The 16803-nt window shown below is 32.3% G+C and overlaps 1 protein-coding gene across 12 annotated transcripts in view; it reads right to left on the bottom strand.

Moving 5' to 3' along the window:
• The window catches only part of Stacl (SH3 and cysteine-rich domain-containing protein), a 379844-nt gene that overhangs the window by 74778 nt on the left and 288263 nt on the right, over window positions 1-16803 (bottom strand). For 10 of the 12 annotated variants that reach the window (XM_074180450.1, XM_074180451.1, XM_074180454.1 and 7 more), the window contains one exon: window positions 9690-9929. The exons of the other annotated variants lie outside the window; for them this stretch is intronic. In XM_074180450.1, coding sequence (XP_074036551.1) covers window positions 9690-9929 — 240 coding nt within the window. The remainder of the gene's footprint in view (window positions 1-9689; window positions 9930-16803) is intronic. 12 annotated transcript variants of the gene reach the window in all.

The following is a 16803-nucleotide window of genomic DNA, read 5'->3' as shown; positions in this document are numbered from 1 at the left end:
ATTATATCCGACAGATATTTATGCAACCTGTGAGGTTAGTCTCGCCAGATGTTTGACGATTATCCAGCAGCGGGAGACATCTGCAAGACTAACCTTCGTGAGGTATCTTGCATGAATGTTTGTCGAACATAATTCAATACCCAGTGTGGTATTATCCAAGAAAGTAGCGATTCACGTTGAATTTGAAACGCTGGAGATATAATTCATTTCGAAAAACGTTATAAGGAAGTATATTCCACATAAACGTAGTTCCAATTGGAAGAGTTTATGAACAGTAAAGGTCGAGGTGTACTGAGTTGAACCTCAGAACGCTGAGCGGTCACAGTTGGTCGCGTATTCCTGATATGTACCGCTCTTGGTGGAATGAAATGTGCCAAGTCACTTGAACACTTCCCGTGAAAGTTTTTATAAAAGAGAGCACATGATGTTCGCGTCTCCAATCAGATGGATGACTCTTTTCTGGATGGAATCCAACAGCTTCAGGGTATGCTTAGGGCGAAGCTTCAAAGAAGGTCTGATCAGAGCTTTATAAAGCATCAAAAGTTGCTGAGGTGTCTACAGTTTTGTGGTTAGAAACAGTGTTCCAATCTTTTGAGAAGCGGCTTTTGCAATTCCAGCGACATGATTGTGCTAAGACATATTGATGTCCATTTTAACGCCCATTATACTTATCGAAGCAGAGAGCGGAATTGTCTGTCCCGAAATTATTATATCCGGTACAGGGATATTCATATTTACCAGAACCAACTGTTGTTGGTCGTTGGGCGAGATGAAGTTTTTCAACTTTTTTATCGAAAAATGTATTTTCCTGATTTTAAAATCGTTTCTGGTGTGAACCACAACAATTTCACCTCACAGAGGAGTACATTCTGACTTATTGTTGACTAACTACAAAATGGTTCAATGCTGGTGTCATTAACAGAAAATTCAGTTCCAATTTGTCAAACAGAATAAACATGATATGATATGATCAAGTTGAAGCTGTACAAATTATGTTTGCACAGTTGGATTGTAGTGTTACATTTTAACTATCAAAATGGTTAGCTACGATCAGTTTTAGTCTGATGTAATAGTAATACATGAGTTATTCAATGTTGAGTTATAGTGCACAATGATAATTCTGAAAATTGACTTCGCGAAAGTAGAAAACTATTTGTCACTAGATGAGGGCCAAAATTCAAAAAATTTTACAGCCGACCGTATTTTTACTGTGCCTTTTTCCATCTGGAGAACTTGTTTCTTAATTGTCGTAACTGTTGATAAGATTACGAAAACCACAATTTTTGTGAAAGATAAATGTTGAAATATCGTCTACGGAAAAAACATTGCACTTCTCATAATCGCTTCTATAGCACAACTCCATAATTAGTCTAATCAACACGTTCAAAAATATGAAAAATAGAGTTGAAGGTCCTAAAAATATGAGCGATACCTCATTCGATTCACCTCTAGAAACATGTTTTTGAAAGATTTTGGTTTAGGTGGAAAATTGCAATTGTTATTAACAAAATAAGATTTGAAAAAAATGGTGTTTAGTTTTTCGTCAATAACTCAAAAAATTTTATTATTGAAGCAATTTTGAAAAAAGCTCGTTGAAGAGGAGGAAATTTCCGATAAAAAAGTCCCGACCCCAAAACTCTATCTCCATTATTTATACTTTTAATTTGACGTTGAAAATAGGATTCCGCGTGGCTGTTACGGCATGCGCGCGCTGCCACTAAAGAGAGTTTATCAAAATAAATATTTTTTTATAGCATAAAATTTCATTTAAAAAATTTGGAAAAACTCAAGTATCTTCTTGACACTTGAATGAATCGAGTCCCGTAGAAAAAAAAGTTTTATCACCATTTTTCAAAAAGTAATTGAATAACTTTTTGAAAAATTAAGTAACAAATTTTTTCCCAATCTCCGTTGGTATAAATAATGGGATGAAAGGTATAAATAATTGGCCTATAAATTTTAAACTTCGTGGAGCTTTTGATAAATATACTTCATACGATCCTACGATGGAAGTTCATAACAATTTATCAATTTGTTAATTTCAATTTTTATAACTATTGCAAAATGAAATCTCTAAAAATTGTTGATAATTTTATTTTCAATTGATATTCAGCTATAACTGTTTTCACATTAAACAATGGCGGTTACTAACATAGGATATGGATTTTTTACGTAATTTGTTTATTAAATTGTTTCAAACAAATAGAGAAATTCAATTTTTTTTTTGTTTTTTTGTTGTCTAGAGATGATCATAATTGGAAAAAAAATCTCAATTTCAATTTTTAATTGTTTAAAATCGATTTTTTTATATTTCGATTGTTTGAATAATTACTTAGGAAATAATTATACTTTTAAAAATCATAATTTACACTTTTAAATAGTTTGTCAAAAAAAATATTTATTATTCAATTGTTAATTAGTTTACCAATTTGTTATAAACAACTATTGACCAACTTTATATTTTTTCTCTGAAGCAGAAACAAATTATAAAAACAGCTATATATAAAAAAGTGCCATAATTAATTTTTATTCATTATAATACTTTCTAATGTGGTGCTGCAGGTTTTTCCGAGTTTTCCTGCAGCTGCAAAAGCAAATACGCCACTGGAATCAATAAAGTCGCCCCGGAGCGCCAATTAATTTTTATTGTTGTTTTTATTTTATTTTTATCGTTGTTTTGATAAAATAATCTTTTTAATTTCATATATAATTTCATATGTAGCTGTTTTCATAATTTTTTTCTGCTTCAGAAAAAAAAAATATAACGTTGGTCAATATTTGTTTATAACAAATTGGTTAACTAATGAACAATTAAATGATAAATGAATTTTTTTTGCCAAACTATTTAAAAGTGTAAATTATGATTTTTAAAAGCAACATTATTTCTTAACTAATTATTTAAATAATAGAAATATAAAAAAATCGATTTTAAACAATGAAAAATTGAAATTAGGAAAAAAAAAATCCAATTATAATTATCTCTATACAACAAAATAGCTGAAAAAATTTTTTCAAAAATATTGAATTTCTCTATTCGGTGATAACAATTTAATAAACAAATTACGTAAAAAATTCATATCCTATGTTATTAACTGCCATTGTTTAATGTGGAAACAGACATAGCTGAATATCAATTGGAGAAAAAGTTTTTATCAAAAATTTTTAGATATTTCATTTTGCAATAGTTATAAAAAATTATAATTAACAAATCAATTGATTTTTATGAACTTTCATCACAGGATCGTATGAAGTATATATATCAAAAGGGCTCCATAAAGTTTAAAATTTATAGGCCAGTTATTTATACCTTTTATCCCATTATTTATGCCAACGGAGATTGGGACAAAAATTGTTAGTTAACAATTGAATAACTTTTTGAAAAATGGTGATGAAATTTTTTTTCTACGGGACTCGATTCATTCAAGTGTTGAAAAGATACTTGATTTTTTTCAAATTTTCTAAATGAAATTTTATGTCATAAAAAAAAATATTTCTTTTGATAAACTCTCTTTAGCGGTAGTGCACGCATGCCGTAACAGCTGCGCGGAACCCTATTTTCAACGTCAAATTATAATTATAAATAATAGAGATAGAGTTTTGGGAGTCGGTACTTTTTTATCGGAAATTTCCCCCTCTTCAACGAACTTTTTTCGAAATTACTTAAATATTAATATTTTTTGAGTTATTAACGAAAAACCAAATACCATTTTTTTCAATTTTATTTTGTTAATAACAATTGTAATTTTTTACCTGCACCAAAATCCTTCAAAAACATTCTTCTAGAGGTGATTCCGTATCAAATGAGCTATCACTTGTATTTTCAGAATCTTCATCTCTTTTTTTCATGTTTTTGAACTTGTTGATTAGACTAAGTGGTAGGCACTGAATTCTCAGAAAAAGTATTGCATTAAAATGAAATTATTGTTGTCAAGGTCGTGATTCTATATATTTTATTATTACTTTTCCTCATCTGTTTAGTATGGACTTCGTACACTACTGCACGAGACAGATTGAGGCAAAAACGTCAGTCATTTCTGAGAATTTAGTGCCTACTATTTTGAAATTATATTATGGAATTTTACATTTCCCGAATGAAAAAAGACTTGCCGTATATAAAGGATATTCAATGGAATTAATTCTACGATGGAGTCTGATGTGTTTCTTGAACTATTTGCATCGAAATGCCGATTCATCATGACATTCATCATGGAGAACATAGCCAAAAAAAAAGAAAACAAATTCAAATAAGTATGTTGAGGTTGAGTGCACTAATAACTCTTGAATATAAAAACATACCACCACAAACGAAGTTAGTAAACGCCTTGGTCATTCATTTTCTTCGGGTAATAACACAAAAATCGTTAAAAGAACTGATGTGTTAGTGACGCTACGAAATGATTGCAGAGAAGCGGCTGATAACCATATACTTACCTTCACAATTTCAATAATTTTGTTTAATCGAAATGATATCTCAGTTGCCATAATGAATATTGATGGAAATGACAACTGCATTTCTTTACAGAGCAGTTTTCAAATCGATCGAATCAACAACCATAGAGTTTTGTCACTGAAGTCAATCGATAGTCGTCAAAATGATTTCCCATGAGGTAAAGGTATGGTTTGACATTATGATTGAAAATCTTTCCTATCGCCCGTAATTTCAAATGTTCCCATTATCAAGTTTTCCCAATAATACAAGGCATGAATCCGAGAGACACGAAACTCAATTCCGGGTAAAGCTAAGGAACTGTCGTCAACGAACTTTCGTAATCTGATCCAGATTGAACATTTGTAACCGGTTGTAATGAAGCTGATGTGAAGTGATTGGAATATACTGTCGAAGGTATTCATTTTTATCACTGACTAGAGGAAATCTCTTCGACTTCCGGAAAGATATTCTTCATTTCAGTTATAAGGAAAGGTGCTGATAGGAGTAGGAAATTTATTCTAATAGAAAGTATGTTGAAAGAGCATGCAAGACCTAGGAGTAATGAAAGTTATGAAAAAATTAAAATGATCAGTTGATGAAAAAATATATTTTTGAGCAAATTTTGACCAGTATGAAAAACATGCGATACCCTCAACGAAACTGATTTAACGATTAAAGTTATATACCTACTTTGAGTATAATTGTTTCATTCATTCTTGAAGTTTCAAAAGTACCAAAACTATTATGTGGGAACACTTATTTTGAAAAAAAATTAGCCAAGATTTTCAAATTTCAAACTTACTGACTGGATGGTTGCCAATATAATAAATATTGACAGGTGGTGCAGAAATTCTATATGACGCAAAGTATATGATTTAGATTTTGAATAAATTATTATTTGTGTCTGTGATGACTCATCAAAAAAAATGAAAGGAAAAACTGCTAGTTATTTTCCAAATATTTACTATATTGTGAATAATAATTTGATAGATTATCAAATATAATTGAAAACAGACATCACCAGGACAATCTAAGTTGATCCAATTACATAAAAGGAAGCCGTTTTCAGTCACACCACATCTATAAGTTCTTTCGCAGAGAGGCAACCATTAAACAATACAAAATGTGGGACTGCCTTATTTTCAAATAACGTATTTAGTGCTAAAAAACGAAATTCAGCAATTTTAGTTTTTTGAAAATATCTCAAAAATTACCATTAATTGAAAAGCGAGTACCTTGCTTATTATGTGCTGAAATTCAGTTAATACGAGTTATTTTTCCAGTCAAGTTGAATTTTCATAATCCTTCAGGTTACATCCGTTTAATTTTTTTTTTTTCAGTAAATGGAGTATCTGCCAATCATTTACTTGAAAGTATGCTTAAAAATACAATGCTTTTTTTATGTGAGTGAATCGCCTGTTCTTCTATTTTCGAACTGAATCTGAACTTTTCATCAACTGATGACTTCTTCAACGAGTCTACACAACCCCATTGTGTTTTGTCACACATGAAAAATGGAATGATGCAAAGATATTTTTCGAAAAAAGGATGATTGATTCAGGGCATCGAATTGAATCATACGTCAGTCGAATCAACCAATACTTATTCTTTTTGAATATATCAAATGTCTTAGATTTTCATCACCTGGCATTACATGACAGCTAACTCAATTAATCTTTGAATTCCAGAAAATTCAATCCATTTTAATCGAAGACAGTCTATGAAATGAAAAAGATATTGGGGAAAAATACTAAAATCTCTTAGGAATGTTAATGCGCTTGAGAAAAAAATACACAAATCATCTAAGTCAACTAACCAAATTTTGTTCAAACGCGATTTCTGGGCAGATTTGTGTTTACTGCTGAATTCTCAAAAACCAAATGTTCTATTATTTAGACCAAAAAATTTAAATCAGTATTATGTGAAACACTAGTTTTATCACATTTTAACTATGCTAATACTGTCTATGGACCACATTTGAGTAAGCAGTATTAACGTAAAATTTAAAAAGTACAAAACTCGTGCTAGAGCCTAATTTATGGAATAAGACGTTCTCAGAGAATCTCTCATAAGCTCAAAGATGCCTTTGAGTGAAATATGAATAACAGAAGAATCTTTCATGCCGCCAATATATTCCATAAAATTATTCCTGCCAGAAAGAATGCCTATCTTCATAGAAAAATTTCTTTTCGAACGGATTTTCGAGCTCTACATCCAATTTCAGATTAACTTTGTTCAGATAATACTATTTCTATTTTGAACCGTTTTCGAGATTAACTGTTTCAAACGGAAACTGACGTGGTTTTCTTGCTCGTTTTTTGAATTCATCACTTATTTTGGATATTCAACATTTTTTTTTTATACTCGGTAATATTTCTTTTTGATCCAGTTTTATAACTGTCTCAGATCAGTCAATTCGAAATTGGTATGTACCTACCTTAGAAAAAGTTACAATTTGTATACATTGAGGTATTGGTCTCTAACGTACAACAGTACACATTAACATTAGTGTGCTTTGGAAAAATAAATAAACCAATTATTTAACGTCAGACTTTCGTTGGTGGTTTTGACTGATTGTGATAGCTACCAATTATTAGAATAATGTCAAGATTAGGTTACAGTAATGAAGATTTCTTGAAGTTATTAATAATTTATGGTGAGTGCAATAGAATTGCAAGTAGAACATGCCGAGTATTTCATGAAAGATATCCACAACTTCCGAAGCCGAATAATAATGTGATAAATCGCCTACTAAAAAACTGTAGGTTGAATGGAACCTTCCGTCCAAAAATCATTCGTAAGAAGACTAAAGTGGATGATGATGACAATGGTATAACAGTTTTGGGATACTTTCATGCATTTCCAAATGCTTCTCTGCACGAGGCTGAAAGGGAGATATGTATACCCTACGTGACAATTTGTCAAATTCTTAATAAGCATAAATGGCATCCCTATAAGTTCTACTGTGTCCAAAATTTGAAAGAGACTGATTTACCTCGTAGAGTGGAATTCTTTGAATGGTTACTTATCAAGACTCAAGAGGATGAACATTTCCTTGACAATATCATATGGACAAATGAGGCCAAGTTCACAAAAAATGGAGTTTTCAATAGACACAACAGTCATTATTGGGCGCCAGAAAATCCCCATGTTGTCCGCCAAAGGGGTTTTCAAGATAGATGGCAATTCAATGTATTTTGTGCCATAAAGAATGAGTCAATTTTTTATATCGAGTTTTATGATGATAATTTGAATGCATCAAAATATGAAGATTTACTGAGGAATGGAATTCAAATGATTTTAAATAATAGACCAGGAAGAGAACGTGTATGGTACCAAATGGATGGTGCTCCACCCCATAATTCTCATTCAGTCAGCGAAGCTTTAACCGAAATCTTCGAAGACAGATGGATTGGTAATAATGGACCTTTTCGTTAACCTCCTAGAACACCAGATGGCAACCCATTAGATTATTTCGTGTGGAGTTTCATAAAAAATATGGTTTACTCTACTCCAATAACAACAATGGAAGATATGAAATCGAGAGTTACAACTGCTTTCAATAGTTTGACTCCAGACTTGATCAGAAGCGCTACATATGACAATCTTTTGAAGAGATTACATGTTTGTTTAAGTAGAGGTGGAGATGTGTTTGAACATATTCTGAAATACTATGACGAATAAATCAACTCATTAATTTATGGGTTCATTATTTTCAGTTCGTGTTTTAGCGTTAATAAAACTATTGTTTGAAGAGAAGTTTCATTCGATGGTTGAGGAGTATTTTAATAATTATCTTTTCATTGTATTAACTGTGACTAATTGAGAAACATCAAACAAAATCTGTTTTACAGAAATGAGTGATGAACAAGGAAACCATGTCAATTTCCGTTTGAAACAGTTTATCTCGAAAACGGTTCAAAATAGAAATAGTATTATCTGAACAAAGTTAATCTGAAATTGGATGTAGAGCTCAAAACTGTTGAACTATACATTTGAAAAAATTGAGTTCCACTCATTTTTTCATGAGATCAAACTATCTGCATTTTTTGAAGACCCTGTATGAGGCAAATGAAAATATGACTCGTAGTGAAGATCCTCATAGTATCACTCCACTCCATTTCAAATTTGATCGTTTTAGTGCAAGAGAGTTCAAGATTACCAGCATTTATAAAAGTTCATGTTTGGTAAAAAAATATCGAAATTGATTTATATCTTCTAAACGGTAATAGATAGGTATAGGAAAATAGTATATGAATTTGTTGACGAAGTGATAATGAATCATGATTCTATTTGAAAAATCAAAGAAGCCGCTACTTTATAGTAGAAGCGACAACGCCGCTTCGTCTATAATATTTTAGGCGTGTAGGTCATATTGACTTATGCATACAGTGGAATTTTCAGGTTGATCCGTTGAATAGTTTGCCAGAAACGGCTAATTAACGCTCATCATGAAAACCCCTGTATATAAGTCGTCATTTTTAATATAATCAAAATAACTCTTAGACTGCTCCAAAATTACAAAATTTCTGCGAATGAGGCTTTCTGCTTTTTTGTTGAGTTCATCTCACTACATAACAAGGCATAATAATTCATACTTTGTTTTCTTCATTTAGTTTCTCTAATAGGACCATTTATAATACACACTACACAAAAATTAACTCAACACTTTTTTTGTGATTTATGCAGAATTTATTATTATCCAGCAGCAGAAGGTATAATTTGTGGTACTTTATGACTAACATTTCCATTTACCAATCAATGAATGAGTTCATTTGTGGTGAAAAAATAATATTAAATATGACCCCTCATAGCCCCCCTAACGACCCTGAGAGAATTATATTGATCTGGCAGACAAAAGCATCCAGAGGGACATCTTGTGTCATTGTGTGTATCATTGGACCCTAGTTGGGGTCCAATGACTAATGGACTGATATAAAATATAGTATTGCTGTTGAGGTTGTTCTAGTCGTGAAGCATACTGTCGGTAGATTGTGTTTTATCATTATACTTGGTGATAATGAAAGCCCATCAAAGCTCAAGTTGATGGCAAGTGATGATAGTAATTACACTGCATGAGGACGACAAAAGTCAGGGCCTTATAGAAAATCCCGTCACCAATTATTGAATTATATAATGAACAATATGGAGGAACAAACAGTAACCTTGATCGAACAAAATCTAAGGCATTTGATACATCTTTGCATCTTCAACTTTTCGTAATGTGAAATAAACAGAAACTGAGTCATTCCCTACAAACCTGAGCTGGTGGAGCAAGGAGCGGGATTAATAACAGCTAGCATTGAGCCTGCAGCTCTTGGTTGGGGAGGAGGTCCCCTACGGTTCAAACTTTGACCTGAACTCCCAGAGCTGCCGGCATTTGAACCCGGAGCACTTTTATCAACGGGAGTAACAATCTCCACGTTAACCCGCAGTTTGCTGTTCGATATTTCCGTTGCTTGTTTCAGAACTTGATAGATTTGGTCCACCTCAGGGCTCTCTGGGATTAAAAACAATTTGTGAGGTTATGTTTCTCACTGGGTAGGTAAACACAATTGTTTGTTACTGCAGAACTGGTTTATGTGAATGTATTATTTATCATATAGTGGTCTATGGATTCTTCCTGATCAACAAGAGGTGGCTATTTACTAAAATCTAAAACTTGTGAGTTGATATATTTCTTCAAACAATATTGAAGGCATTGAAAAATTGAATTACTGAAGATGTTTTACAAATGGTAACTCAGTTGCTGAAGAAGCAGAAGAGTAAAGCGGCAAACACACATTAGAACCTGGTTTCCATGTGTATATGCCTGGTGGAGGGAAATGTGAAGAACGGTTTGCCATTTCATCAGTTTCATTCTAGCAGTTGGGATGAGTTTTTCGAAGAGTTCAGCTACTATTGTTGTATTAGATGTGTTTGGTGGTTTTACAAGAAAGAAGAAAAAAGTTCCAGATGTACCAAGCAGTGGCGTTGTGGGAGAGAGAGAAGTGGTCTCACTACAATCTCTTATATCTGAATTGAAAGGTGCATGCCTTTAATGTCCCCCCTCTTATTTTTTAAACGAGTCAACTCAAAAAACTGAAATTTGAGATAATGAAATTAATGCATGAATCCTTCATTGCATTATGTTGCAGAAATGCAACATACCGTTCAATCAGTTGTAAGTTTCTATTCCAATAAGCAGAAGTGTTCGCGCACGTTGTAACATATCTGCAACAATGTCTGGTACGGAATTTCGTACCTCAAAAAGCCCCTGAACGGCCCTGATTTCAGTTTGAAATGTGTTTCCATTGAGAGTGTGAGGTTAGAATTTCACTACCTGTTTATGGTGATATTTGATTTCTCTCCTAGCGTTCAAGAATACGAATAAATTGCCAAACCATCAGGTAAGACACATTTTATGACATCCATAAATCGCAGGCTGTTTTTTTACATAATTTTTTTCGTATCTCGACTCTGTATCTCCCATGGTTTCCGATTTTTCTATACCGGACCCCTTCCTTTCCAACACAGAATATGAACATATTTAGATAAATATCAAATGAACGTTCGCAACAACTTGAGTTCAGAAAATATTTATTGAGGCTATGAGGTTTTTTTTGAAGAATTCTAACCCTTTGGTGTATAGAAATGAAGAAAAATTTATTGACGATAATCACCAACATTTCCAATTCTCAGTTATTTGATTATTTGAAGCTCATTCCTTCTTCTCCGTATCTGGATTGACTGTATCAGTTGGAAAGAGACAAAACTTGAGTCAAATAAGTTTTTTGAATCTACGCTAGCCGAACATGTGCCTGAATATACCAGCTCTGCCTGAACAGAGTGTGGAGAAATCTCAAATGACAAGAATTAAAAATTGAAATCCGAATTCTACTTTGATGGAATAAAAACACTTCTGTAGGCTCTCTTGAAGCTTCAAGTAGGATAGGAAACTTGTTTGTAATAGTATTGTGAAAGCTTCAATAACATTTGACATTTCTGCACTCTAAAGTCTTAGACATAACCTTCAAAAAGCTAATCAACTATATCAGAAACCTCAGCATTTGACCATTTGTCATTATTTTCAACAACTTTTTGAAATTCTGTACACTCAATTCTTGTTCACAAATCAACAAGAAACTTCAACCACTCACCTACAGTTATATGGTTTTCTCAAATTTCGAAATATTTATTTCTTTAGTTAGATTAATCCAGATGTTATATGAGAGCATAAGGAACAGCATGTATATTATCAATTGAAATTGTGATTTTTTATGGTATTTTCAACCAAAAGTTTGATTGAGTTTGGATTCGACGTTTAATCGATTCATCCCACTGCGAAAATGGAAATTACCTTTTTGTATTACCACTTTATTGAGTTTGACGCCCGCAGGCTCCAGCTGTAAAAGACGGTATGTTTTTGAGGGAAATTAATTACTCAATAACTTTTTCAACAGTTTTGATCGCTTTGCATGTATATAACTCGATTCAATGAAAAACCTGGGTTTCATGAAAGTTTATAGTTTTCCACGAAATTGTGATACTTTGAAGAGAAATGAATTGAACAATGTTGTGAGGAGAGTCTTCACGGGTAGAAGAGGGTTGAATGATGCATTATCTCCTTTTGATTCATTTTACCACGATCTAGCTATCCTTCAAAGTAAAACTTGTTCAAACTAAAACAAAGTAAATTTACATACGATGTTGTCTTTATTTGTACCATAGATACCTCTGCTAGGTACCTGCGTCTTGATTGTCTTAATATATCCATTAATAGATCTGAAAGATCTCTCAAAATGAGATCTAAGGAACTCTTAGCAAACCTTAAATATGGACGACCAGAAAAATCAGCAGTCGCCTATTATGTTTCACAACCAAACCATTCGATAGACTTTGGTTCATTGAGATTAGTTAGATAAGTTAACAACAGGCATCTAGATGCCTATCAGAGCTAGGAAATAAGTATAGTCTATCCATTCCCAATTGGAACGGAAAAAAATAAGAGCAATACGAGGGGTGTTCATAATCACTGCCCGGCAAATGGTAAATGTATATACTACCAGTTCTTTTATGTTCAAAGCGTCCCTGGTATAGTCATAAACATTTCTTGCCTGTGGCCTCTAGTCGCCCAGATAGTTAGTAAACGTGCTATCAAATGTAGTTGAGGAATAAAAGCTCGGTTAGCTGGACTGTCTGAATACTAATTATTTTGCCGTTTCACAATATTTCTTTATCAGTGCCATGTGTTCGTGGGGTTAGGTGAGGTAGTGAGTGGTTTTGCAAACCGATTTTCGAAAACTTTTTTTAGAGATCAATTACCCTAACACCAAACTGATATTTCTGCACTCGAGGCGCGTTTCGCTAACAAGGTTAGCATCTTCAGGAGAAGCAAATTGATACTGAATCTAAAGACAAGGGTTAGCTGTTTATATACCTAAAGTTTTTTGGTCCGATGTGGACTTTGTTTGTTAAATGATGATTATCCTAATTGATTTAAGAAATAGATTAAAAAGCGGACAAATTAATTTGCAGGTAGTGGTTCCACTAGTTAATTACCAAAAAATCAATTAGAATAATCATCATTTTACAAACAAAGTCCACATCTGTCCAAAAATTTTAGGCATATAAACAGCTAACCGTTGTCTTTAGATTGAGTATCAATTTGCTTCTCCAGAAGATGATAACCTTGTTAGCGAAACGCGCGCCGAGTGCAAAAATATCAGTTTGATATTAGGGTAATTAATCTCTAGAAAAAGTTTTCAACTTTTACACCAAAGGTTCCAATCTCATAGTTCAAACCGATTTTTGTGAAAATCTGAGTGTTTTTGGGTACTTTCATCAGTATGACTTTCTGGAGACCTTTTGAAACAAAAGATAACATTACGTTTGAGGAGTCTGTGTCAATCGACAGGGATCCAGAATTTGTAAATAAGGATTTACATGTTCAAGTTCAGCGAGTAATTTTAAATATTCATGAATGATTGAAGAAGGAAAACTGTCACACTTTACAGAATGCTATTGTGGACAGAATATGCGACTTAACGAAACTATCTCATTCGACAGTTCTTCGAGTCATTGAAATAGGGGATGTCATTGACCATGCAATGAAACGAAAACAAAGGAATAAAAAATTTGCAAACGTTGATGGTGCTATGAAAGATATGATTGGGCGAACAATTTATGGTATATACCAAAAAAATGAAGTATCAACCTTGAAAATGCTTTGGTATAAATTATCCGATTATCCCGATTACAATTACAAATATTTAGAAACTCTACGAGGTGTCTTATTGTCTTGTGGTTTCAAATATTAAAAATTGAACAATCGGATGGTCATAATGGAATCTACACGCATTGTATCGACAATAATATTTGAGGCGAATGAAAAGCTACCGAGAATCCAGCAGACATATAATGTCATGACATATAATGTCATGATGTTGACAAATATGGCTGGGTAGACGAAACCAAGTATTGTGCTTTGAACACACCTTCTTCAAGGGCCGTGAATGAAAATGGTTTCGTAACTAACGCTTTGCTTCTGTTGGCCAAAAATATAAAAGATTCGTCTGCTGATTACCACGAGGATATGACTGCGGCCTAATTCAAAACCTGGTCCAGTGAGCAGCTTTTCCCAAATATTCCCCCAAACTCGGTTATTGTTATGGAGAACGCTTCGTATCATTCTCGGTTATTGACTACGACACCAAACAATATATATGTATCGTTTATTTAGCACAAGCCAATGCAGTTACAATATTAGTCTTGGTCTAGGTTAAAAATTTAAATGTCACAATTGAAATTTAAAATTTAAAATCATGTACATTGAAACATATAAATAAAAACAGCACAATAAATGAAATAAAAAGAAAAAAAAACTGTATTAGCAGGTTCCTATACTAAACACTTTGTAGGTCTAAAAGGTGCACTTTTAATTTTCTTTTAAATATATTTAGAGAGGTAGCATTCTTAATATCCTCCGGTAGTTCGTTGAATGCTTGAACTCCTTTAATGAAAACTGTATTATTTGAATTAACATTACTAGTCTGACGTATATGAAAGTTATTGCGACTTCTTGTATTGTATTCATGATATTCAAAGTTATACTTTAATTTGTCACGTAGATATACAGAAACATTACCAGTTTTAATTTTAAAAATAAATATTAATGCTAAATAACGAAAGTAATTTTTTACTGATAACCATTTTAATGTATTCAACATTAATGTTATATGTGTTCTTCTATCACAAGATAATATTACTCTCATTTCTCTATTTTGAAGTTTCTGAAGTCTTCCAATTTCATTTTGGTTTAGTAAGTACAAGATGGTTCCACAATAAGTAAAATGAGGTAAAATCAAGCTATTATACAAAAGTAAAAGCGACCATTGGTTTAAGTGCTTAGATTGCCTACTTAAGTAATTAATTTTAAATGCTATTGTTTTAATAATATATGAAGCATGTTCCTTAAAAAACATTCTATTATCTACAATTACACCCAAATATTTAATTTTTCTTACTAACTCAATTTTATCATTTGATATTTTAATATTGTAATTATATTTTTTGAAGTCATGGTACTGCTTGTCATTTCCTATAATCATGAATTTTGTTTTATTTTTATTAATTTTTAACGAGTTGAAGCAGCACCAGTTATATACAGATTTTAGTATCTCATTTATTACATTAATTATATCAAGCAGATCATTTGATGCATAATATATTAAAGTATCATCTGCAAACAGATGAACAAAGCATCTATCAATTATAAATGAAATATCATCGGTATACAATAAATATAGAAGAGGACCTAACACGCTACCTTGCGGTACACCACACTCCTTTATAATTTCTGAAGATAAAATGTTATTTAATTTTAATTTCTGTTTTCTATTATCTAAATATTCCATCATCCATTTTAAAGCATCATCAATAATACCAAAGCTTTCTAGTTTTCTAATAAGTAAAGAGCGGTTAACAGTTTCAAATGCCCTCTGAAGATCTAAGAAAACAGCACCTGTGATTAATTTATTATTTTGGTTTAGTTTCCACTCATCTAAAACATACTGCAGTGCTGTTTCGCAACTGTGTTTGCTCCTAAATCCTGACTGTACACTATTTAACAAACTATTTTCTTCTAAATATTCAACAAGTTGCCTATAGACTACTTTTTCCAATACTTTCTCAATAGTACAGAGCATATTGATTGGTCTAAGATCAGATGCCTTATTCGAATTAGCAACTTTAGCAATTGGTGTTATAGTTGAAATTTTTAAGATTGATGGAATGGTACTGGTTTCTATAGAAGTATTTATGACATTAATTAAGGGCATTGCAACATTATCAAAACAATTTTTTAAAAATTCTGCATTTATATCATCAGGACTTCCTTTATTTGCCATTTCAAAAATAATTTCCTTTAAAGTATCTCTGTTAATAAATTTAAAACTTTTTAAGTAGATATTGTTAGTTCTATTTACAATAGGAAAATCTGGACCAAACAATAACATAAAAAAAGCAGATATTGTTGATTTCATGCGAAATCATGACATGGAAATACCCGAAAAGATTCCAACGAAAAAGGTATTACTGGCGACCATAAAACAACGTAATTTAAAAAAAGAGTATATTATTGATTCGATGTGTGAAACACGTGGTCATATTCTCTCACGTTTGCCTCCATACTATTGTGTGTTCAATCCAATTGAAATGGTTTGGGCCACAATGAAAGAAAGCTTGCGGAAATGTAATGAGTCACCGACTTTGGATGCTGTGGCTCTTGACAATATAAGGCGAGTGGTGAACGAAGTAGGTAATAGTGATGTGTGGAAGATTTATGTGGTACACGTTATAAAAGAGGAGAACAAATATTATGTGCAAAGTTCCACAAATCCGATCGTTATTCAACCCGATGATGATTCCACCTCATCCGAATATAGCGTAGAAGAATTTTGATTTTTTTAGCAATTCTGTTGGCCTTTATTATTTTGTAGATATATGTTTGACGAGAATTCGGTGTGATTATTTGTGTTTTCATTGTATTTTAGAGTTTTCGACTCGGAAATCGACTACCTTAAATTTCGAAGTTTTTCATAATTACCCATGGTGGAAAAATTCAGTTGAGATTACTTTTTCATGGTGTGATCAATTGCTATGATTGTAGGAATAAGTAACTGAAAAACTACCGCTGAAAACTAATATGCCGACCATGTCGAGGCGGGAATTCCTTCTCTGTACTGTTCCAATTGGTATTGAAAATACTATGAACAAAATGATATTATAATTAACGATGATGCACCAATATACTTTACTATATAGCTTGTTGAAATAACATTTTCAGTAACCAGATTTACTTGACTAGTAGATGAGGCAACATTGTGAAATCAATT

This window comes from Leptinotarsa decemlineata, unplaced genomic scaffold, assembly GCF_025532065.1.
Source record: "Leptinotarsa decemlineata unplaced genomic scaffold, Ldec_3_MD MMD2_tig00026294_RagTag_RagTag, whole genome shotgun sequence".
In the NCBI taxonomy this organism is placed as follows: Eukaryota; Metazoa; Arthropoda; class Insecta; order Coleoptera; family Chrysomelidae; genus Leptinotarsa; species Leptinotarsa decemlineata.
The sequence above is the reverse complement of the archived record's forward strand: the minus strand, read 5'-3'. Positions and strand labels throughout refer to the sequence as shown.